Source organism: Trachemys scripta, chromosome 5 (genome assembly GCF_013100865.1).
Source record: "Trachemys scripta elegans isolate TJP31775 chromosome 5, CAS_Tse_1.0, whole genome shotgun sequence".
In the NCBI taxonomy this organism is placed as follows: Eukaryota; Metazoa; Chordata; order Testudines; family Emydidae; genus Trachemys; species Trachemys scripta.
Genome location: NC_048302.1, coordinates 83758727 through 83781677, shown reverse-complemented (window position 1 = coordinate 83781677; position 22951 = coordinate 83758727). Strand labels below are relative to the sequence as shown.

The window sequence follows — 22951 nt, the reverse complement described above, 5'->3', positions numbered from 1 at the left end:
TTTTCCCGGACATGTCCGGCTTTTTGGGATTTCCCCCCGGACAGGGATTTGGAGCCCAAAAAGCCGGACATGTCCGGGAAAATCCAGACGTATGGTAACCCTACCATAGGCCAGAAATTGTGAATTACAGAAGGCTATGAATGAATGACACATTTTATAAACAGGAACAATTAATGCATATTGAAATTCTGACAGAACACAGGATGTATGCAATAAATTAACTATACTGTTAAGAGGATCAGCCATAACTTGTGGAACTTGAGGATGGAGAGTAGACAGAGGGGAATCATTTAAACTAACACTCTAACAGAGGACACTAGAACAAAAATACTACTAAATAAACGTGGGGAAAAGGAATCAAATATCAAAGATGGTGAACAACCAAGAGGAAAAACAGTTTTCATAAGATTGTTTTCATAAGATTTCCACAATTTTATGATGAAATATTATGAGAATAGCTGTTCTTGTAAGAGTTAGGCTACATCCAAACTAGTACTAGTAAACAAGCCCCTTCAGCACTCTAATTCAACCCAGAACCAAAATTTTAGGATTAGGTACAGATCTGGGGGTTCAAATCCAACCCTTTGTCCCCAAATATTCCCAGTGGTTCAGATGTGAAGTTCAAGTTTTTGTCCATCTCTAGAAAATATGTCTGGAGTGTCTGATCACAATGATTGCCGGTGCATTACATTTTAAATGTCATTAGCAGCCAGATTCTGATTCATTGTCAAGGTCAAAGGGCACAAAACCAAAGTAAATGGAATCTTTTAAAAAAATCTAATTGTGGCCTAAAAATAGGAGTTTTATCTGTAAGAAAAACTCAATAATGGACTATCACAAAATCATGACATCAAGGCCGTGTTCAGTTAAGTGAGTGAGTATAAAATCCATTATTTCAAATCTAAGTCAAATACAGTGATCATAATCAAAATAGAAGAAAAAGGCTAATCAAACTTTAAACTAAAATCTTCTGAACTCAGTAAAAGACCAAACAATGGTTACCAAATCTGAAAGCACCAGTACTTGCTGAATTCTTTTACATGCCTTCAGAACAGAATGGTAAATAATGACCACAACAGTGGCTGGAAAGCAGACAAAAAACTTGGCACTCAAAGGAGGTCATAGTACTGTACAGTCACCCCACTCCTGTCAGAAAGGAGTTAAAAGCAGCCAAGGGAGGCTGGTTGGGTAGTCAGCCACAGGTGTGGTTGCACCCAATTAGGGGACAGCTGGCCATGATAAAAGGGCAGGTTGAGAGAGTAGGCCCTGGTCCACACTAACCCCCCACTTCGAACTAAGGTACACAAATTCAGCTACGTTAATAACGTAGCTGAATTCGAAGTACCTTAGTTCGAACTTACCGTGGGTCCAGACGCGGCAGGCAGGCTCCTCCGTCGATGCCACGTACTCCTCTCGCCGAGCTGGAGTACCGGCGTCGACGGCGAGCACTTCCGGGATCGATCCCAGAAGATCGATTGCTTACCGCCGGACCCGGAAGTAAGTGTTGACCTACCACAGGAGAAACTCTTGCTCCAGCTGGGGAGCAGAGAGAACTAGGCTGCCTGGGAGAGCAAGCAGGGTACCTGAGATGGAGCAGGGCTGGGGAAGGGCAGGCAGAGCTGAGGAGCTCTGGCCGGGTGAGTCCCTGGGCTGATGTCTTGCTAAAGGCCAGGGGAGGTACTAGGGCTGCAAGGAGGCAGCTGGGGCTCAAAAGGCAGCAGGTCCAATCCCCTTGCCAGTGATGAGTGGCCATTACAGACTGCAGTTTTCCCCTGAAAGAAGGGGCTAGATGATGACTGGCAGTGAAACCCAGAGTGTGGGGGCACTATTGTGGAGCAGCACCCCCAGGTAAGGAGCACCTGGGTCTGGCAGGGACATGGGGCCAGAGATGGTGGAGACAATGGGGCAAGTAACAGGGCAAGACACCGGCCCATATCAGGTGCTCCAGGGCTGTGTGAGCTAATTCCTGGACTGTGCAGCCGGAGATGCCATGGTGGTGAGTCTGCACCATGTTACAAATACCTGATGCAGTCTTAAGTAAATGACCCAAAGCCTCAATCAGGAGCAAGGGCCAAACAAGCCCCATCATCACTATGCCTCTACATAGCAGAGTGAGAAAAAGAATAGCTAATTTTAGTCGAGGTTGTCCTTGAAGTGGAGGAGTCTTCCAATCCAATTCTTTTGAGACATAAAGGTCATGGAAAACACAGATTTGTTGCCAAGCATTCAAAAGTGAAGTCATGGGGTAGTATTCAGTAGCAGTGAAACTGGTCATATGTTATAATTTGGTCACGTAATCATTAAATAGCTCCAAAAAAGAAAAACTTGCTGACATTCCATGTTCTACATGCACGAGTGATTTATCAAAAAAAAGGCACATGCTTTTTTGCAAGTAAAAGAGCAGAAGTCAGAAGTTGTTTCCACTTTCACCTACTTGAATCTTGTAATCAGTTTAGGTAATATGTTCTGCACATTTGAACTGGAATGTTGGCAAGTCAACAGGGATGATTCAAGTATCAGCTTCTGCTCCCATTAGGGAACATAGTCTTGTGATCATAAGAGGAAAGTGGAAGTCTGTACTCCTGGATTCTGTTCCGGGCTCTACCATTGACCCAGATGTGACATTGGGCAAATCACCTACATTCTTTGTGCCCTATATGTAATTATGTAATAATATTTGTATCCTCACAGAGGAAGTGTTAAAAAGCTTTAACAAACCACATTGAGTTCCTCAGACGAAAAGTAGGCTAAGCACTATCTAAATGCACAGTATTATTATTTTTACTGGATGAAAACAATTAAAAATTAATTTAAAACTAAAGGAGACAATACTCTGATACAAATTTTCAGTCTGACTTCTTAAAATTATCTTTGGAGTGTAATATGGCAGACAAGAATATTGTCATATAAGCATATACTATGAGATCTATATCTTAAATCCGGGGTTCTCAACCTTTTTCTTTCTGATGCCCCCCAACATGCTATAACAATGCCACAGCCCACTTGTGCCACAGCTTTTTTTTTTTTTTTTTTGCATATACAGTAGCTTAAAAGCTGTATTAGATTGATAGTTATACAGTTAAACACACACATATATAAGAGAATGATAAAATAGGTACAAAAATCAAAAAAATATTATTTTTGTTTTACTTACTCAGTGTGAAACTTACTGGGTGGCCCACTAAGGTGAGTCGGGGGTGAAAGTAACGATCCCTCCCTTAGCCTTGCTGCCCAGGGCTGAAGCCAGAGCCTTAATCCCGCCGCACAGGGATCAAGCCAAAGCTGAAGCCCGATTTATTTTGGTGGACCCCCTGAAACCTCCTTGCTGTGGATCCCCGGTTGAGAACCACTGTCTTAAATAATTACTGAGATATAGACTATCGAAATAGATCTTTTTATAACTGCATAAAAATTGAAGCACTAGAGCAACCTTAACCATCTAAGTGCTATGTTAACAAGAGATACTGAGCCAAATGCATCCCTGGAATAACTCCACTGAAGACAACAGAATTACACCAGGGATCAATCTGGTATATTCATTATGATAACATTGCAATTCAGAAGGCCTGCTGCCAATACACAGTAAAAGATGAACGTTACAAGATGTGGCTAAGCAAAATGTAATATTTCACTAGCAACAGTGAATAAAATTTTCATTTGAAGCCAACGTATCTTTTGGACTCTTTTTCTCTTAATGTGTCTATGGTCAGAAACATTTCTATATAGATTAACAAAGTGTATTTTTAGTCTGTGCATGAACATAACTTATTAATTTTTGAAGATTGTTGTGGGTTGTTAGTTTCACTTAGTGAACATTTCAGTTTTTGGCAGCTTCTCTAAAGTTCCTTTCTGTCGGATCAATATTAATGGCAGAAAGTGATTTACTGTTAATTTTTGCATCTAAAAAGACAGTCCATTTTTTCATTGTATGCACAGCACTGCTTAACAGTGGGTGATTGTTAGCTGCTGCTAAATTTGGTCACATTAGACCCCTCTTGCATAGGAAGGCATTTACAGTATGAAGAGGTCCTTACCATAGTATAATACATATGCAGCCTTACATGATTACTTACTGGGAAATTCAATGGATTATGTGTAATTAATTCTTACTGTATGTGTTACTAGAAATATGTGAACTAAGGCAGTGTGGTCTAGTTGCTAGCACATTGGCATAGGCATCAAGAGATCTCTTTTCTATTCCTGCCTTTTCCATTGAGCTGCTCAGTGACCTTGGGCAAGTCACTTTACCTCTTTGTGTGTCAGTTTCTCTTCCCACACTTGTTGGTCTTATTTACTTAGGCTATAAGCTCGTTGGGGCAGGGACTATCCCTCACTATATGTTTCTATAGTACCAAGCCCAATAGAGTCCTGATCTTGATTGAGGCATGTAGGTGCTATTGTAATACATGTTCTAAATAATAATAATAATGTCTCTTTCTTATCACTAATTGCAGGAAAAGCTGTACATTCATGTATACCATTTCCAAATACCACTGGTATATAATTCTTAAATTCATAGAATCATAGAATATCAGGGTTGGAAGGGACCTCAGGAGGTCATCTAGTCCAACCCCCTTCTCAAAGCAGGGCCAATCCCCAACTAAATCATCCCAGCCAGGGCTTTCTCAAGCCTGACCTTAAAAACCTCTAAGGAAGGAGATTCCACCACCTCCCTAGGTAACCCATTCCAGTGCTTCACCACCCTCCTAGTGAAAAAGTTTTTCCTAATATCCAACATAAACTTCCCCCACTGCAATTTGAGACCATTACTCCTTGTTCTGTCATCTGCCACCACTGAGAACAGCCGAGCTCCATCCTCTTTGGAACCCCCCTTCAGGTAGTTGAAGGCTGCTATCAAATCCCCCCCTCATTCTTCTCTTCTGCAGACTAAACAATCCCAGTTCCATCAGCCTCTCCTCATAAGTCATGTGCTCCAGCCCCCTAATCATTTTTGTTGCCCTCCGCTGGATTCTTTCCAATTTTTCCACATCCTTCTTGTAGTGTGGGGCCCAAAACTGGACACAGTACTCCAGATGAGGCCTCACCAATGTCGAATAGAGGGGAATGATCACGTCCCTCGATCTGCTGGCAATGCCCCAACAAGGGCACACTGTTGACTCATATCCAGCTTCTTGTCCACTGTAACCCCTAGGTCCTTTTCTGCAGAACTGCTTCCTAGCCATTCAGTCCCTAGTCTGTAACAGTGAATGGGATTCTTCCGTCCTAAGTGCAGGACTCTGCACTTGTCCTTATTGAATCTCATCAGGTTTCTTTTGGCCCAATCTTCTAATTTGTCTAGGTCCCTCTGTATCCTATCCCTACCCTCCAGCATATCTACCACTCCTCCCAGTTTAGTGTCATCTGCAAACTTGTTGACAGTGCAGTCCACGCCATCCTCCAGATCATTAATGAAGATATTGAACAAAACCAGCCTCAGGACCGACCCTTGGGGCACTCTGCTTGAAACTGGCTGCCAACTAGACATGGAGCCGTTGATCACTACCCATTGAGCCCGATGATCTAGCCAGCTTTCTATCCACCTTATAGTCCATTCATCCAGCCCATACTTCTTTAACTTGCTGGCAAGAATACTGCGGGAGACCGTATCAAAAGCTTTGCTGAAGTCAAGGAATAGTTGTATTTAAATAACTCAGTCAGCCCCTATGATTAAAAAATGTTTAATGGAACAAGTCACAAATTGCAGTATATTGGGAACCGATAAACTGGCTGAAGTCAACTGTAACAAAAATGGGCTTCTCTACTTGACTTGAATACTGTCCAAAAGGTACTGTGCTTGGAGCACACCTTCAGAATTATGGTAAAATTTGGAAATGGAAGGACCCTGATCAATGCAGCCATAGTTTAATGCCTCAACTTCTAAAAGGATGATTCTTAAGGAGATTTCAGATTAAAAAGGTGGATCTGTCTAACTAAGTCATTAGTGCTTGTTGAAAAGTCAGAAATTTTCATGAACTTTTGGTGGAAAATTTGTCCCCCTTTTTTGCTAGATAATTTCAAAATCTGATTTTTTTTTCAAACGGTTCTATAAATTATACTTCAGAGACTTATTATATTTCATACACTATTCCTAAAATATGTATATATTTTACACAATATATTTCAGAGGGAAGACATGATAGTTATTAAGTAGTAGACTGTAGAACAGTAGATTTGCTAGTCCTTCTTTTTGTGAAATAATTATAGATTATTAAAAATAATAAATAAAAATGAACAGTTGCATGCCAGAATATACAAAGCTATATGTATAACACTTTTGGTTTATCTTGTAGTTTTATACTGGCACCCATCAAAGTAGCATCTAAGCACCTTCTTCATAAAAACAATAGCAATAATGAAGTCCCTAGTGGATTTCAAGGAATCTCAGCACTTCTCCCTTTTCAGGGTAAAAATTCTCTTTGGGTAGGGATTTTCTTTTGAATTTTTAGATTTTATTAATTTCCTGGGACATTTGTTTCGAGGGGTTGGTTAGCGTTCTTTGGGTGTAAGGGGGTGTCAGTATTATGAGATACAGTCACAGAACAAGCCAGTTACTTGATTGAGGATGGATTTGGAATGGGGGAATCCATTTCAGAGGAACACTGACAGCACAGTGAGGCTATCTTTTACCTGCACACTATTCTCTTTTATTTCCTTTAAAGTTGCTGGAGTTGAAAGGGGTCTGCTTTATACTAAATTCCAGGTGGTAAAAACTAAAGACAAAATCAATGCCACACAGTTATTTTTCTGGTAATTTCTTTTTTAATTTTTTCTTTTTTTCACATTGGACCCAAAGATTTTTGTTTTGTTACCAGGCAGGTCAGCTAACTGCTGATAACAGTGATATTTCAGTGGTATCTGGGAGTAACTGGGCAGGTGAGTTATTTCAAAACCCACTCATATTTAGCACCTTGTTTTCTCATCAACTGTTATTATTATGATTACAAAGGATTTTGTAACAACACTAATGTTCTAAATAAACATGTTAATTCTAAGTGTCTTGTATTATATCAGAGATGTAGCTTCTTTCATTATTACTGATACACAATGTAAGGGGCTGGCTGGGAGACAAGGAGCCAATGCCATCCAATTTTGAATAGAGTATTCAATGCAAAAGAAACATTGGGAGTCCCAAGTCACTGACAATACACTCCTTAATGTTATCTGATATACAATATATTTTTTTATTGTGAGAACAATTTGAAAGCCTGCTTCTGGAAAAGCCAATGAGCCAAATCTCATTGCCTTAATGGCAGCTGGATCAGGCCCTTTATCTAAAGTGAAACACAAATATTTATTTTAGTTTAGGTTTTTGTTCTTATCTGTCAGTATTTTCAATTTTTACTCATGCACACTTTCACTGTGTGATGGGCAGAAGAAGATCTATGCACACTATTCTCAATGGGTGTTTCCTTCCATAGCAGAACAGACCCTAAAAACAGGTATTCGTCCTCTATCCATGAAGGCAGCAAAATCCCAAGAAATAAGAAGGTCTCTTCTGATGCAGAAAACCACTCTATTTTCACAATATATTCACTGACCAGCAGCTACAGGCCTAGTAATCTTGGTTCAGCAGCAAGAGGCCCTGATCTTGAATTTATGTTACCATGATGGCTAACAATAATGACCCAGGAATATACACAAACCAGATAAAAACAACAGTGTTGAATCACAGATTTAGGGCTATTAACACAAAATTTTTTAGCTAAAAGTAAAAAATAAATAAACTAGCATTTATTCCTCTCAATTAAATATGTTACTTGTAGCTACAATTTAAATTTTTAGTTCAGATTGAGTTTTCTGTTACACAGAATTTTGGTATGCTGAAATCACATTTCCTTCTGTTTAGAGAAAGACAGTAATTTTGTTAACAAATATAGACCTCCTATCTGCACAACTATATAAATATACTGATTAGATTAGATCAGACATACCAGATTCCAAAATCTAAATAAAATCTAGGCCAAGATAATAAAATAGTAAAATAAAAGTAAAGGAATATGAAAAGCAGATAAGTTCGGGAGTTCTTACTTCTGGTAAGCAAGAGCAGCCATGGATGGGGTCTCCATTAGCAACAATGGCTAAGCCAGGGTAACTAAGCAGTCATTTCAATCAACTTTACAGAGCAATGCTTTGCATGTCTTAGAATATTTTGCCTAATTTAATAGGAAGTTGTCTAAAATGTTAAAGCAGATAGATAGGTTGATATTCATCCCTGATATCGGCAGGGCTTTATTTTTATTTATTTTTTATTAATTAGAGATGAACTAATCTCTTTCCATACGAACCAGAAAAAAACATCAACACACAAGAGACATCTTTTTTCCTGATGGCTTCTCCTGAGCTAAGCACTGAAGCCTCGTCATCACTCATCACTGCAGCCATCCAACCTCCTCCGCTTTGCCTCCCCGGTACCAACCTTGGGCATTCGGATGTGCTCCATGGCGTCCAGGCAGCTCCCAAATGAGTCTCATGCACCTTCCACAATGAGCAGGGATGGATTCGTAGGGATCTATAGTCTGTATATCAGATTTTTATTTTCCTGGGGGGGGGGGGAGGGGGAATAGGAAGAAGGGGGGATGCATTGTACCTCTGTTTCGATGCTTGCAGGTCAGTCATTGGCTCCACCCCCAAGGACAGCTGCCATGCTTCCCCTCTCCCCCTCCCCCCTCCTCCCCAGCTTAGATGCAGCCTGAGCCCGCACAGGCGGCAAGGAAACGCAGGCAGCGAGGCCCTAAAGACTGACAGGTTCGGTCTTGCCTTTACCTAGTGCCGCTCCAGAGGGGCCGGAGTAGTGCCAATGAATGCATCTCTGTCTAATTTTGCATCCAGTTGCAAATGCTGACATTAGCTGACATCAGTATTTACTCCATTCTTTAAAAAGCATCCCCTCATCCTAGGTCCTGGAGAAGGAAAATGTGACAGGTGAGAGCGGGACTCCGCCGGAATTGCATCCCCTCTTCTCTTCTCATCCCCTGGTCCAGAGTAAGCGATTTCCAGACGCCGCGGTCGCTGGCCTTGCCGCATCCCCTGACCCCAAGGTCCAGGAGCTGGAGTTTCTGATAGCTGACAGCCCTGTCAGAAATCGCATCCTCAGCTTTTTGCCGGGGGATACAACTCCTGACACAATCGCTGTCCTGAGTCAGAAATTGCCCACCCGTTCCTTGCCCCGGGATGCAGGCAGGGACCAAAGAGAACCACCATTGACTCCCACAGCCTGTCCTTTGCTGTTGGCCGGGGAGCAAAGTGGAGAGAAACCGCGGTCTCTAAACTAGTCGGGAACTGCCGACCTTCTCTGAACAAAGTGGGGAAATTGTAGCCACTATTCAGCTCTACGTGCCATGGGCTAGACCCGTCAGTAAAACTGAGAGATTGGCCTGAACCATGCAAGGGATTCACTTTGATCCGCTTGGAGGATCGGACTAAACATTTTGGTGACTGTCCGAAATGAGGGTTCCCGGTTGAGGGCTGGAGGCTCACGTGGCTGGGGGAGGCGCACGGACACTAACGCGAAAAAGCGCAAAAGGATGGGGATGATGCCTGCGCTGTGTCAGTCGGCAGCTACCCTCCCCTAGCCCGTTTCATGCCTCTTCTCTGCTTTCAGCTGGGTGTACATGGGGCAAAAAGCGTGTGCGTGAGCACTTACGATATTGGCAGGATATTCTTTTAAACACCTGGAAGGAAGCATTTAACCCTGGGGAGAGATGGGGCTGGCATGAGAGAGAGTAACTGGATCAATCCCTAGGGGGCAGCTGTTTACAGCTTTCCTGATAGAGCATCGCTGCATTGTGTAGGCATTGGGCTGGACTGGGACTTTAGTGCCACCATTGTGTGTACAGGGCGCTATGGAGCGCCAGCCCTTCTCCCTTATTTTTGCAACTCACACCAGGGGTGAAAGTAGTTTAAAGGACTTAGCTGTACCCCAGAGTCCTGAGTGGGGCATGGCCTCAACTGGAAGAGGTGGGGCCTTTCAAGATTTAAAGGCCTGGGGCTCTGGCTGTGGCTGAGAGCCCCACGGCCTTTAAATCACCCTGGAGCTACCAGGCCCTTTAAGTCACCGTGGGAGCCCCGCTGCCGCTACCCCAGGCAGCAGGGCTCGGGCTAGGGCTAGGGTAGTGGCTGCAGGGCTCCAGAGGTGATTTAAGGGGCCCGGGGCTCCAGCCACTGTGGGGAGCCCCGGGCCCTTTAAAAGCACCGCTGGAGCTCCGGTAGCTGGGCTCAGGCAGCACTTTTAAGGGCCCGCACGGGCTTACTTTCACCTCTGACTCTCATCCTTTCTCACCCCCATTTTTGCACACTCTTCCCCGTTTCTGAAGCTGCTTCAGTGGATGTTATTTACTGAGCATGCTCGGATGGCTTAAACACGCTCCCTAACGGGATGAGAGTCTACCCTGAAACTGGCCAGGGCCATGCCTGCATGGGGATTGCTGCACCCTCCTGCAGACCCTGCAGGAAAGCCCTGGTTGGAGGTCCAGATGTGTGTGTGTGTGTGCGCTTCCCTGCATAAATCTTAACTTCATGGAGGAGTTCTACATCTCTATGCAGGACCTGAACTCCTCTGTTTTGAGACACCACTAGCCATCATCAACTAGTAGGGTGGGAGGTTTTAATGTTTCATTTTCTAGTATCTAATTTTGATCTGGAATGAGGGCCGGGGATGCACTGCCTTGCTTGAAAATACATTGAGTGGGATCCATAAACTTGCTTGCATTTACTAGGGTTTGAATCTCACAAAAATTTAACTTGTGGCACTTTTTTCTTTCTTCTGATCATTTTTGCAAGACAACTGCTAAGAATTATCCAGTCATTAAATGTTTCCTTTGTAGTTACAACTAATATGGTGCACTGCTTATGTTATCATCATTTGGCAGTCATTGCTGTCAGTACAATAGGGAAAATTGAAAGAGAACATTATCATTTTGGAGTAAGAAAGATGCTTCCAATTTACAGTGCCCTGTCACCATAGGTGCACCCCTGGCTTGAAGTGCTTTCCATTATTTACAGGGTTTACAGTTTGGTTCAATGGTTTCAGCACCCCCACTATACACATTGTTCCAGCACTCCTGCCTGTCACCATTGATATCACCATTGGGTACATTTTGTGCCAACTCAACCTAGTCCTTCTCCCACTCAAGTCAATAGCAAAGCTACCAGACTTAAAGGGGAACATGACTGGTACCTTCATCTCCAGTTCAGATTCCTAAGTGGGTGCTAATAAAGGAATGTGTACACAGTATTGTTTATTTACCAACCTTTGAATATGCTGCAAGAATTTGCTACTGTTTTGGACTGAATAAATCATTCATGGAGAACTGCACATAGAAATAGTGTTTAAATAAAAGTTATGACAACTGTACTTGTCATAGAAAGCTGTGGTAAGCTCTTTTATTTTTCTTTTTAAATTTTTTATATGTATTTAGTGCTCATGAAATGTGCCATTTTGACAACCCTGGAGACTTAAATCCTTTGTTTATCCATATAAGAGGTACAGCACACGTAGTGAAATAAACTCTCCTCCAATGCACCTCAACCCTGACCTAGAGGGACTATCTTCAGGAGTGACAGGATAGTTCACTTTTCATGCCCATTCAGTGCTTGAGCTATCTGCTGAAACCTCCAACCAAGGGTATGTCTACACTACGGGATTAATCCGAATTTAGATAATTCGGATTTGAAAAACAGGTTGTATAAAGTCGAAATGGATGCGGCCACACTAAGCACATTACTTCGGTGGTGTGCGTCCAAGTACCGGGGCTAGTGTCGATTTCTGCACCGTTGCACTGTGGGTAGCAATTCCATAGCTATCCCATAGTTCCCGCAGTCTCCCGCGCCCATTGGGATTGTGGGTTAAGATCCCAGTGCCTGATGGGACCAAAAACATCGTCGCAGGTGGTTCTGGGTACAGCCTCACCTCCTCCCTCCCTCCTCCCTCCCTCCCTGCATGAAAGCAACGGACGGCAGACAACCATTTTCGCACCTTTTTTCCTGGGTGGGTGAACACTGCAGACTCCATACCATGGCAAGCATGGAGCCCGCTGAGCTCAAGACAGCAGTCATGAATATTGTAAACACCTCGCGCGTTCTCGTGGAGTTTATGCTCAGCCAGGACCAGAGAAACGAGGCGAGGAGGCAGCGGCGGCGGCAGCGCAGCGACAAGCATGATGAGGACATGGACACAGACACGGATACAGAATTCAGTGAAACCACAGGCCCCGGTGCTTTGGAGATCATGTTGTTAATGGGGCAGATTCTATCCATGGAACGCCGATTCTGGGCAAGGGAAACAAGCACAGACTGGTGGGACCGCATAGTGTTGTAGGTCTGGGACGATTCCCAGTGGCTGCGGAACTTTCGCATGCGTAAGGGCACTTTCATGGAACTTTGTGACTTGCTGTCCCCTGCCCTGAAACGCCAGAATACCAAGATGAGAGCAGCCCTCACAGTTGAGAAGCGCGTGGCGATAGCCCTGTGGAAGCTTGCAACGCCAGACAGCTACCGGTCAGTCGGGAATCAATTTGGAGTGGGCAAATCTACTGTGGGGGCTGCTGTGATGCAAGTAGCCAAAGCAATCACTCAGGTGCTGCTACGAAAGTTTGTGACTCTGGGAAATGTGCAGGCTATAGTGGTTGGTTTTGCTGCAATGGGATTCCCTAACTGTGGTGGGGCAATAGACGGAACCCATATCCCTATCTTGGCACCGGAGCACCAAGCCACCGAGTACATAAACCGCAAGGGGTACTTTTCAATGGTGCTGCAAGCACTTGTGGATCACAAGGGACGTTTCACCAACATCAACGCGGGCTGGGCGGGAAGGGTTCATGATGCTCGCGTCTTCAGGAACACTACTCTGTTTAAAGGGCTGCAGCAAGGGACTTACTTTCCGGACCAGAAAATAACCGTTGGGGATGTTGAAATGCCAATAGTTATTCTTGGGGACCCAGCCTACCCCTTAATGCCATGGCTTATGAAGCCATACACAGGCAGCCTGGACAGGAGTCAGGAGCTGTTTAACTACAGGCTAAGCAAGTGCAGAATGGTGGTAGAATGTGCATTTGGCCGTTTAAAAGGTCGCTGGAGATCATTATTGACTCGCTCTGACCTCAGCCAAAGAAATCTCCCCATTGTTATTTCTGCTTGCTGTGTGCTCCACAATCTCTGTGAAAGTAAGGGGGAGACCTTTATGGCGGGGTGGGAGGCTGAGGCAAATCGCCTGGCTGCTGATTACGCGCAGCCAGACACCAGGGCGATTAGAAGATCACACCATGAAGCGCTGTGCATCAGGGAAGCTTTAAAAACCAGTTTCATGGCTGGCCAGGCTACCGTGTGAAATATCTGTTTGTTTCTCCTTCATGAAAACCCTCCCCCTTTACTGACTGATTTTCTGTAAGGAACCCACCCTGCCCCTTCCCCCAGCTTTCTTTCAAACCAAATAAAGTCACTATCATTTAAAAATCATTTATTCTTTATTAATAGATTAGAAAAAGAGGGAGGGAACCCGGGTGGTATTTGGGAGGAGGATTGCTGGGAAGGAAAAAGCCACAAAGAAAAGGTTAAAAAAATGACAGCCTTTTGCTTGGGCTGTCTACTGGGGTGGAATGGGAAGGTGTACGGAGCCTCCCCCCCCCCGCGTTCTTACACGTCTGGGTGAGGAGGATACGGAACATGGGGAGGGGGGAGGGTGGAACAGGGGCTGAAGCGGCAGTCTGTTTTCCAGCAGCCGTTCCTGAACCTCCACCAGACGCCGGAGCAGCCCCAGCGTTGCATCCTTCATCCTCTGGTCTTCCTGCTGCCACCTCTCATCTCGAGCGTCTCTCCTCTCCTCACGTTGGTCCCTCCTCTCCTCACGTTGGTCCCTCCTCTCCTCACGTTCACTGACTTCTTTCCTATACTTTGAAACTGTTTCCTTCCACTCATTCACATGAGCTCTGTCACTGCGGCTGGATTCCATAATTTCCGAAAACATGTCCTCTCGCGTTCTCTTCTTACGACGCCTTATCTGTGATAACCTTCGGGATGGAGGAGGGAGGCTTGAGGAATTTGCAGCTGGTGTAGGGAGGGGAAAAAAGAGAGAATTGTTTTAAAAGCTACATTTTGCAGAACAATGCTTATACTCTTTCACGGTGACCAACACTGTTCACATTACATAGCACATGTGATTTCTGTGCAAGGTCGCATTTTGCCTCTTAATGCTGAGTGCCTGTGGCTTTGCTGCTAGAGATCACAGGTCTGGGCAACAGAATTCGGCTTGCATGCGGCCATGGTAAGCCATTGTTTTACAGCTTCTGCACCCTCCTTTCCCACATACCAAGCATAGCCTGTAGAGTGCTGCAGAAGCCTGGCCAATCTCAGCCAGTTGGGGGGGGGCAGTGTCGGGGGGCTTGTCTGGGCCCCTTCAGGCAAGTAGAGTGCTGCGGTTTTTCTGTTAACATTCAGCAGCACCAGAAAACAAACTAACCACCCCCCCCCTCTCGCCATGAATTCTCTGGGATGATCGCTGTACCCCTCCCCCCCACCGCATGGCTGGTAACAGGGAAGATCCCTGCAGGCACCAAACTAACCGCCCCCCCACCGCCGCCCCCCCTCCCGCCATGAATTCTCTGGGATGATCACGGTACCCCTCCCCCCACCGCGTGGCTGGTAACAGGGAAGATCCCTGCTAGCCAAATGCGAAAAACTCAGGGCCAATTTCCCATCTGCGCTTGGCTAACTGCAGGGAAGGATTTATTTTCTGCCACAGGCAAACATCCCAGTAGGAACGGCCACCTCTGTCCCCTTAATTAAGTTCCCGTATTTCAACCAGGTTACCAGGAGTGATATCACTCTCCTGAGGATTACACAACAAGATAAAGAACGAATGTTGCTTGAATGCCAGCAAACACCGGGACCATACGCTGCCAGGCTTTGTCAGGCAATGATACCAGATTACTTGCTGCAAGCATGGCGTGGTCAAGTGTCCTACCATGGAGGAGGGAATAAAGATGCACTGCCCAGAAACCTTCTGGCAAGGCTTTTGGAGTACCTCCAGGAGAGCTTCATGGAGATGTCCCTGGAGGATTTCCGCTCCATCCCCATACACGTTAACAGACTTTTCCAGTAGCTACAGACTTTTCCAGTAGCTGAACTGACCGCGAATGCAAAGTCAGGCAAAGTAATCATTAAAAACCGTTTGCTTTTAAAACAAGTTTTATATTTTAAAAGGTAAACTCACCTGAGGTCCCTTCCATGGGGTCAGAGTCTTGGGTACTGGCTTGGGAGGCTTGGGAGGGTACTTCAGTCAGGGTGATAAAAAGATCCTGGCTGTTGGGGAGAATGGAGTGCTGTGTGCTCTCTGCAAGCTCATCCTCCTCCTCCTCCTCCTCCTCCTCTACCCCATCGGCAGAATCCTCAGGCGTCGCTGATGAGACTATCCCCGACCCAGAATCCACGAACACAGGTGGGGTAGTGGTGGCAGCCCCCCCTAGAATTGCATGCAGCTCAGCGTAGAAGCGGCATGTCCGCGGCTCTGACCCGGAGCGACCGTTTGCCTCCTTTGTTTTTTGATAGGCTTGTCTGAGCTCCTTGACTTTCACGCGGCACTGATCTGAGTCCCTATTGTGGCCTCTCTCCATCATGCCCTTGGAGATTTTTTCAAAAGTTTTTGCATTTCGTCTTTTAGAACGAAGTTCTGCAAGCACTGAATCCTCTCCCCATACAGCGATCAGATCCAGTACCTCCCTCACGGTCCATGCTGGTGCTCTTTTTCGATTATCAGCCTGCATGGTTACCTGTGCTGATGAGGTATCTGTGGTCACCTGTGCTCTCCACACTGGGCAAACAGGAAATGGAATTCAAATGTTCGCGGGGCTTTTCCTGTCTACCTGGCCAGTGCATCCGAGTTTAGATTGCTGTCCAGAGCGGTCACAATGATGCACTGTGGGATAGCTCCCGGAGGCCAATACCATCGAATTGCGGCCACACTAACCCTAATTCGAATTGCTAAAATCGATTTTGGCACTACTCCGCTCGTTGTCGAGTACAGAAATCGATTTAAAGGGCCCTTTACTTCGAAATAAATAGCGTCGTTGTGTGGACGGTTGCAGGGTTAATTCGAATTAAAGCTGATAAATCCGAATTAAAGTCGTAGTGTAGACCAGGCCCAAGTTGTCAATTAACACCAAGCATAACAGTGATTATACTTTTTGTCATGTGGATACCTGTCCATTGAGAACTAGATTGGGATCGCTAAACTTATTCATATAGTCTCCCAAATAGTCATTAGAACAAGACATCTTTCAGGCCCCAGTATCAGCAAAGCATTTTAGCACATGCTTAACTTAAAGAACATGGGGGTGCATCCAAGTGTGCAAATGCACCTATAATTTGCATCTGTGTTTTTACAGTAGTCGTATATGTAACCAGAGGAATGAATTTTTATGGATCTGGAAATGCTAGATATGTTTATGTTTGTTATGTGGCCATTTTCCGGGAAAATGCATATCCCAAGTTTCTCCTTGCTGGTGCACTTGGACACAAACTTCACCGCCAGTTGGCCCAGCAGGAAGCTGCATGTGACACAAATTGCACCTGAGGATAGGTCAGTTTTAACTTTAACCTTGTTAAAAAGCCATTTAGTTTAACTTTTAACTTTTACTTTAAGAGTCATTCAAATAAATGTTTCATTGCTATCTTACCCTAGATCTAATGAAAGAGGGAATGAGCTGTGCTAAGGAAACCAGGGAAATGAGGAGCTTTCTGACTTGTATGGTCAGAATATCCTCTTGAATTGAAATGCTATTGGTCTGAAGTAGGAAAGAGAGAAATAAAATAGATCCAGTTGTAGAACTACTAAGGATTTCATTTGGGTGACCACTAGGCCAAGGGTCCTCAAAATTGAGGAAAACAGCTGTTAGTATATTGGCAAGATAAGAAAGATCTCCCTATTAAGAGAAAGATTCACCATAACTAGAAGAGCAGGTTGTAAAACTACTGTGAATACAGTGGGCAAACTAAAAAATTCACTGTTTTGAAAGATCCTACTCCTTTCAGCAATATTTACAGTGTAGAGAATGGGGAATTCCACTTGAAATGCTACAATCTTTCAAAATGTACAAAATTTTAAGGGTGCCCACTGTACAGAAGAACACAGTACAGATCTGCTACAACACATTAAAAGGTATAGTAGACAAACAAAGGGGTTAATGGGCACAGAGTTTCACTTGGGTCAATGAATCCATCACCCAGACCATGGAAATATTTCTAGCCATGTTGTCTTGCCAGTTAGTTGATTAGATAATAAAAGGAAAGATGATTCCTCCCCGCCATCCCTCATTGCATCTGAACAGCTATATTTGGATCCTGCAAAGGTAGGCCAGTCACTATGCCAGCAGTGCTAGCAGCCCCAGAAAGGATGTTTCTGGGCCGGCTTGGTCCTATGATAATTCTACAACTGCGGAAAGAGAATGAAGACTAGAACAAACAAACAATCTCCATACACAACAACATTTTTCATGAAAATGTGTCCCTTTTTCAGAAAACAAATTCAAAATTTGAGATTTTTTTAACCAACTCTACTGAAGTGCAAATGTGAACCATGAATAATGGAAATAATAGTGAGTGATCTTCTCTTTTTTGAATAAATGTTAAGTATATCTCAACACATAAAGAATCATGTAGGGGTTCCCAAGATGACATTGGCTGCGATACATTAAATGTTTTACAACATTCCATCCAAGATCCCATACAGGGAATTTCTCCATAAATTATATGAGAGAAATATAAAAAGAGAGAAGTATAATTTTATCTTTTCAAGTTATTTTAATTGCAAAGTTCAGAATCAGAAGGTCAACCAGAACTGGGAATTCTTCCAGCACCCCATGATCTTCTACAGTAGAGTGAGAAGCCCTGGACATTTTTCAAACACTTGGCAGATTTCAGAAAGTTTCCAAAATTCTCACATTCCCTTAGAGACAAATAAAACCTCTGTATTAAAGCAGATCTCTTTTTTTTCTCTCTGAACATGGTATTGCTGTCTGAGAAATAAAAATAAAATGATTGTAAAGCAACTTCCAAAATTTTCAAGAAGAAAACCTGAATGGATGGGGCTATACCTGTAAGTGGTCTGCATAAACCATTCTCTGCAGCATGAGAGAAAAAAAGAGTGAGACTGTACAGCACTCAGTATAAGGAAAGAGAGGAATGGAGGGAGGAGAAAGAGAGAGTGGATGATAGAGGCACTTTCTCTTGTAGGAGCCTCATAAGAATTAGCTAAAGCTTTATTAAAATATTTTCTATTACCTCCTAACTGTTCTGCTTGTCTAAGGTAAGCATAATCCTTTATATTACTTTCTGCAAAGTAAAAACTATTTCCCCATGCTATTTTCCCCCTACTGTTACTCACACCTTCTTGTCAACTGTTTGAAATGGGCCATCCCGATTATCACTACAAAAGTTTTTTTTCCTCCTGCTGGTAATAGGCCACCTTAATTGATTAGTCTCGTTAGAGTTGGTATGGCAACGCCCATTTTTTCATGTTCTCTGTATGTGTGTGTGTGTATATATATATATATCTCAGAGGTCGGCAACATTCAGCATGCGGCTCGCCAGGGTAAGCACCCTGGCGGGCCGGGCCAGTTTATTTACCTACTGACGCGGCAGATTTGGCCGATCGCGGCCCCCACTGGCTGCGGTTCGCCGTCCCAGGCCAATGGGAGTGGCGAGAAGCCGCGGCCAGCATATCGCTCGTCCGCGCTGCTTCTCGCCGCCCCCATTGGCCCGGGATGGCAAACCGCGGCCAGTGGGGGCCGCGATCGGCCGAACCTGCCGCGTCAGCAGGTAAATAAACTGGCCCGGCCCGCCAGGGTAAGCACCCTGGCGAGCCACGTGCCGAACATTGCCAACCCCTGATATATATCTTCCTATTGTATTTTCCACTATATGAATCTGATGAAGTGGGCTTTAGCCCATGAAAGCTTATGCCCAAATAAATTTGTTAGTCTCTAAGGTGCCACCAAGTACTCCTCATTCTTTTTGCTGATACAGACTAACACGGCTACCACTCTGAAACCTGTTACTTGTAAGGGGTTAATCAGTTCAATTAACCTAGTTGGCACCTGACCAGAAGGACCAACGAGGAAAGAAGATACTTTAAAATCGGGGAGGCGGGGGGGGAGTTTTATTTGTGCTCTCTTTGTGTGTGCTCTCTCGGGACAGAGAGAGGGACCAGGCAGGAAAAAATACCTCTCCTAAAACCCTACCTGAAATAAGCATCTAAGATTACAAAAATTGTAAGTAAAGCAAGGAAATGTGTTAGATTATCTTTTGTTTTAGCTTGTGAGTTTTTCCTATGCTAAGAGAGAGGTTTATTTCTGCTTTTTGTAACTTTGAAGTTGAGACTAGAGAGGAATCCTCTGTGTTTTAAATCTTTTTATTATCCTGTAAAATTACCGTCCATCCTGATTTACAGAGGTGCTTCTTTTACTTTTTTCTTTATAATAAAATGATTCTTTTAAGAACCTGATTGGTTTTTAGTGTCCTAAAAGCCCAAGGGTCTGGTCTGTGCTCACCTTGTTAACCTATTGGTTGGTATATTATTCTCAAGCTTCCCCAGGAAAGGGGGTAAAAGGGCTTGAGGGGATATTTTGAAGGGGATAGGGCTCCAAGTGGCCCCTCCCTGAACGTTTGTTTGTTTAAATCACTTGGTAGTGGCAGCAATACTATCCAAGGACAAGGAAAGGAATTTATGCCTTGGGGAAGTTTTTAACCTAAGCTGGTGGAATATAAGATTAGGGGGTGGGAACCCTGACACATTGCCAAGAAATATTTTGCTCCCCTCTGCACATGAGAGGAAAGGACAAAGGACTTGATATAGGGATGTGGGATTTTTAATAAGATGACCTAACTGTTAGAAGCACTAAAACAAGTAGAATACTTTGAATTTCAGTGAAAAATTGCATGAAACAGCTGGATGTTACATCAAACAATTGAAAAGGTCTCAGGAAAATACAGTTTAATTTTTTTTTACTGGTAACTGAGTAAGAACCAAAATGTCACACTGTACTAGGCAGTGAGTGACAAATGTCCATCACAGTAAGTGGTCAGAATCACTTTTGGCTGACTTCTACATCTTTGACAAGATTTATCACTTTCCCAGCTTTAGAGGGATTGATTGTCTTGGCTTCTTGCCTACTCTGGTGTTAAAAAGCTAAGCTGATTTTTCCAAAAGTACAGTCAATGAGGTTTTACCAAGCATTCTGAGAAAAGAGGTTAAGATTAAGTGATAATCTTTCAAATACAGAGAAGAACTTTAGTTTTCCAAGACATTGCTGATTAATCAAGGATCATAGACACCTCAGTGTTTAAATTGCAAAAAATGATTGAATTCTCTCCATCTTGCTCACATTTTTCCTTGTGTCAACCAAGAGACTTTTTCCCTCTTTAGTTTCAGGATGGATCTAATCTTATCTATCTATCAACACAATCTCTGGGCACCAAATTCAGTAGCTAAGCCTGTAAACGAATCAAAATGGACTCTGTGTTTGCTGTTTCAGAATTTGACCAATTATATTTGTGTTTTATCTAGGGTGACCAGACGTCCCAATAAAATCGGGTGTGTCCCGATATTTAGGCATTTGTTCTGCATCCTGACCGATGTTTGGTCGGGACGCCATCTGTCCTGATATTTTGCAGCACTCCTTTGTTTGTTTTTTGCTCCACCAGTGGCACTCCGCTTTTTTCTTTTTCCTCCGCCGGCGACCCTCACCCCCCATGTGTCCCGATATTTTCTTCCTCTCATCTGGTCAGCCTAGTTTTATCCTTCCTTTCTTCTCTTTTCCTGTTCTTCCTTCTTCAGTTTCCACAGCTATAGGTAGAATTTTGTGAAAAGGTGAGTTTTGGACTGGGTTCTGAAAACAATTAGATTCATTCTGATCTTCCCTAGCAAAATATTCCACAGTCTAAGACCCAGCTCAAGTCCCTGTGAAAGCCTCAGAAAATACCTTGCCTCTGACTATTGAAAGTTTCACCCTACACTCTGTTAAAGCTATATCCTTGTTAATTATCTTCCTGGATTGTGCATTAAGAGGTCGTGTTATGGGATGTGTATGTTCCATGCTGGCCTGGCAACCAAGGGACTAATGCAGGAAGTACCAGCCAACCCTGATTGTCAGCCTCACAAAAGCTGGGAGAATAAAAGAGCTGAGAAGCAGAAGGGTCAGGTGGCTACCAGAGGAGCAAGCAGCCTAGGGAGAGAAGTTGCTACCAGCAAACTGGTAAGATGCCATCCTGACTAGTGACAACACACCAGAGAAGGGATGACCTGAACCATAGGCTGAAGAAGCCTGAAAACTAAGAGAGATAGGAAGCAGAGCAGCTTTAGGAAGTATGGGGCCCAATTCGAACATTTTCGGTGGGGCCCCGGCAGGGATGACTGAAAAAAAAAAAAAAAAAAAACATGTAAAAAAAAAAAAAAGCCTTTCATTTCTTAGCAACCGCTTCCCTATAAAAAGTTCTGATTTAAGGGATGTACCACAGTATGTATTTTTTGTACCAATAGGGTTACCGTATGTCCGTATTTTCCTGGGAGGAATTTTAAAAATTTTAACATTTTTTAAATTCCTCCCGGACGGCAATTTAAGAACCAAAAAGCCTGACATGTACGGGAAAATACAGATGTATGTTAACCCTACCTAAAGTTCTTTTTTAAAAAGATGGGCCTGAAATGAGCTTTGTTTCACATGTGTGGGTCCCCACCACTCCCTGGGGGTGTGCACATGTGTGGGTCCCAGCTGCTCCCTGCCCCCCTCATTGAAGCAGGTGTGCAGGGTTACTGCCCTGGGAACTGCAGGGCACCACTGGACATGGGACTGGCTGGAGGCAGGGCAGGGGCTGACTGGTGGTAGGGTCTAGCTGCAGGCAGGTCAAGGGGTGCAGGGCTGGCTGGAGACAGGGGGCTGCGGCAGGGGTTGGCTGGAGTCAGGGCAGGGGGTGCGGGGCTGGCTACAGGCAGGGCTGGGGGTGCAGGGCTGGTGCAGGCAGGGGTGTATGTGGGGCTGGCTGGCTTCAGGCAGGGCCACAGGGGGGTGCGAGGGGTTGGCTGGAGACAGGGTCTGTCTGTGGGCAGGGGGTGCAGGGCTGGCTGCAGGCAGTGGCAGGGCAGGGGGTGTGGGGATGATACGGGCATGGTGCAGGCAGGATGGGGGTGCAGGGCTGGTGCAGGAAGGGGGTGTGGCAGGGACTGGCTGCAGGCATGGGGTGCAGGGCTGGCTGGAGACAGGGGCTGGCTGCAGACAGGGCAGGGGGTGCGGGATTGGCTGGAGACGGGCTGGTGCGGGCAGGGCAGGGGGTGCGGGGCTGGAGATAGGGCAGGGGATGTGGGCTGGCTGGAAACAGGGGCTGGCTGTGGGCAGGGCAGAGGGTGCGGGGCTGGTGTGGGCAGAGGGGGCGGGTACAGCCCACCCTGTACAGTAAGTGCCCCCTCCTCCGCCCTCCCCCACCGGGGTAGCAGCAGCAGCCCAGGGCTCGGGGGCTATTTAAAGGGCCTGGGGCTTCCCTGCTTCCACCTCCCCGGCCCTTTAAATAGCCGTGGGAGCCCTGGGGAAGCAGCGGGGCTCCAGTGGCTATTTAAAGGGCCAGGGCGGTAGAAGCAACAGGAGCCCCGGACTTTTTAAATAGCCCCCAGCGCCCCGCAGCCCTACCCCAGGGCTCCAGCAGTGGGGCTCTGGTGGCAATTTAAAGGGCCTGGGGCTCCAGCCCTTTCTGGAAGCCCCAAGCCCTTTAAATTGCCTCCTGGGGAAGCAGGACCACCCAGGTACAGCACACCAGCTCTTGCCAGTACGCCGTACCGGAGCTTGGGTGCGGGGCCCTTTTAGGGGCGGGGCCCGATTCAGGGGAATTGGTTGAATTGGCCTAAAGCCAGTCCTGGTAGGAAGGCACTCAGAGCTCAGCAGGAGAATTACTGAAGATTGATTCTGCCTGCCTG

The 22951-nt window shown here is 45.0% G+C and overlaps 1 protein-coding gene across 1 annotated transcript in view; it reads right to left on the bottom strand.

The window, feature by feature from the left end:
* The window catches only part of MTMR7 (myotubularin related protein 7), a 96415-nt gene extending 87813 nt beyond the window's left edge, over nucleotides 1-8602 (bottom strand). The window contains exon 1 of the mRNA XM_034772523.1: nucleotides 8417-8602. Within this exon, the coding sequence (XP_034628414.1) occupies nucleotides 8417-8440 (24 nt within the window). The 5' untranslated portion in view covers nucleotides 8441-8602. The remainder of the gene's footprint in view (nucleotides 1-8416) is intronic.
* Between the last annotated feature and the right edge of the window lie 14349 nt (nucleotides 8603-22951).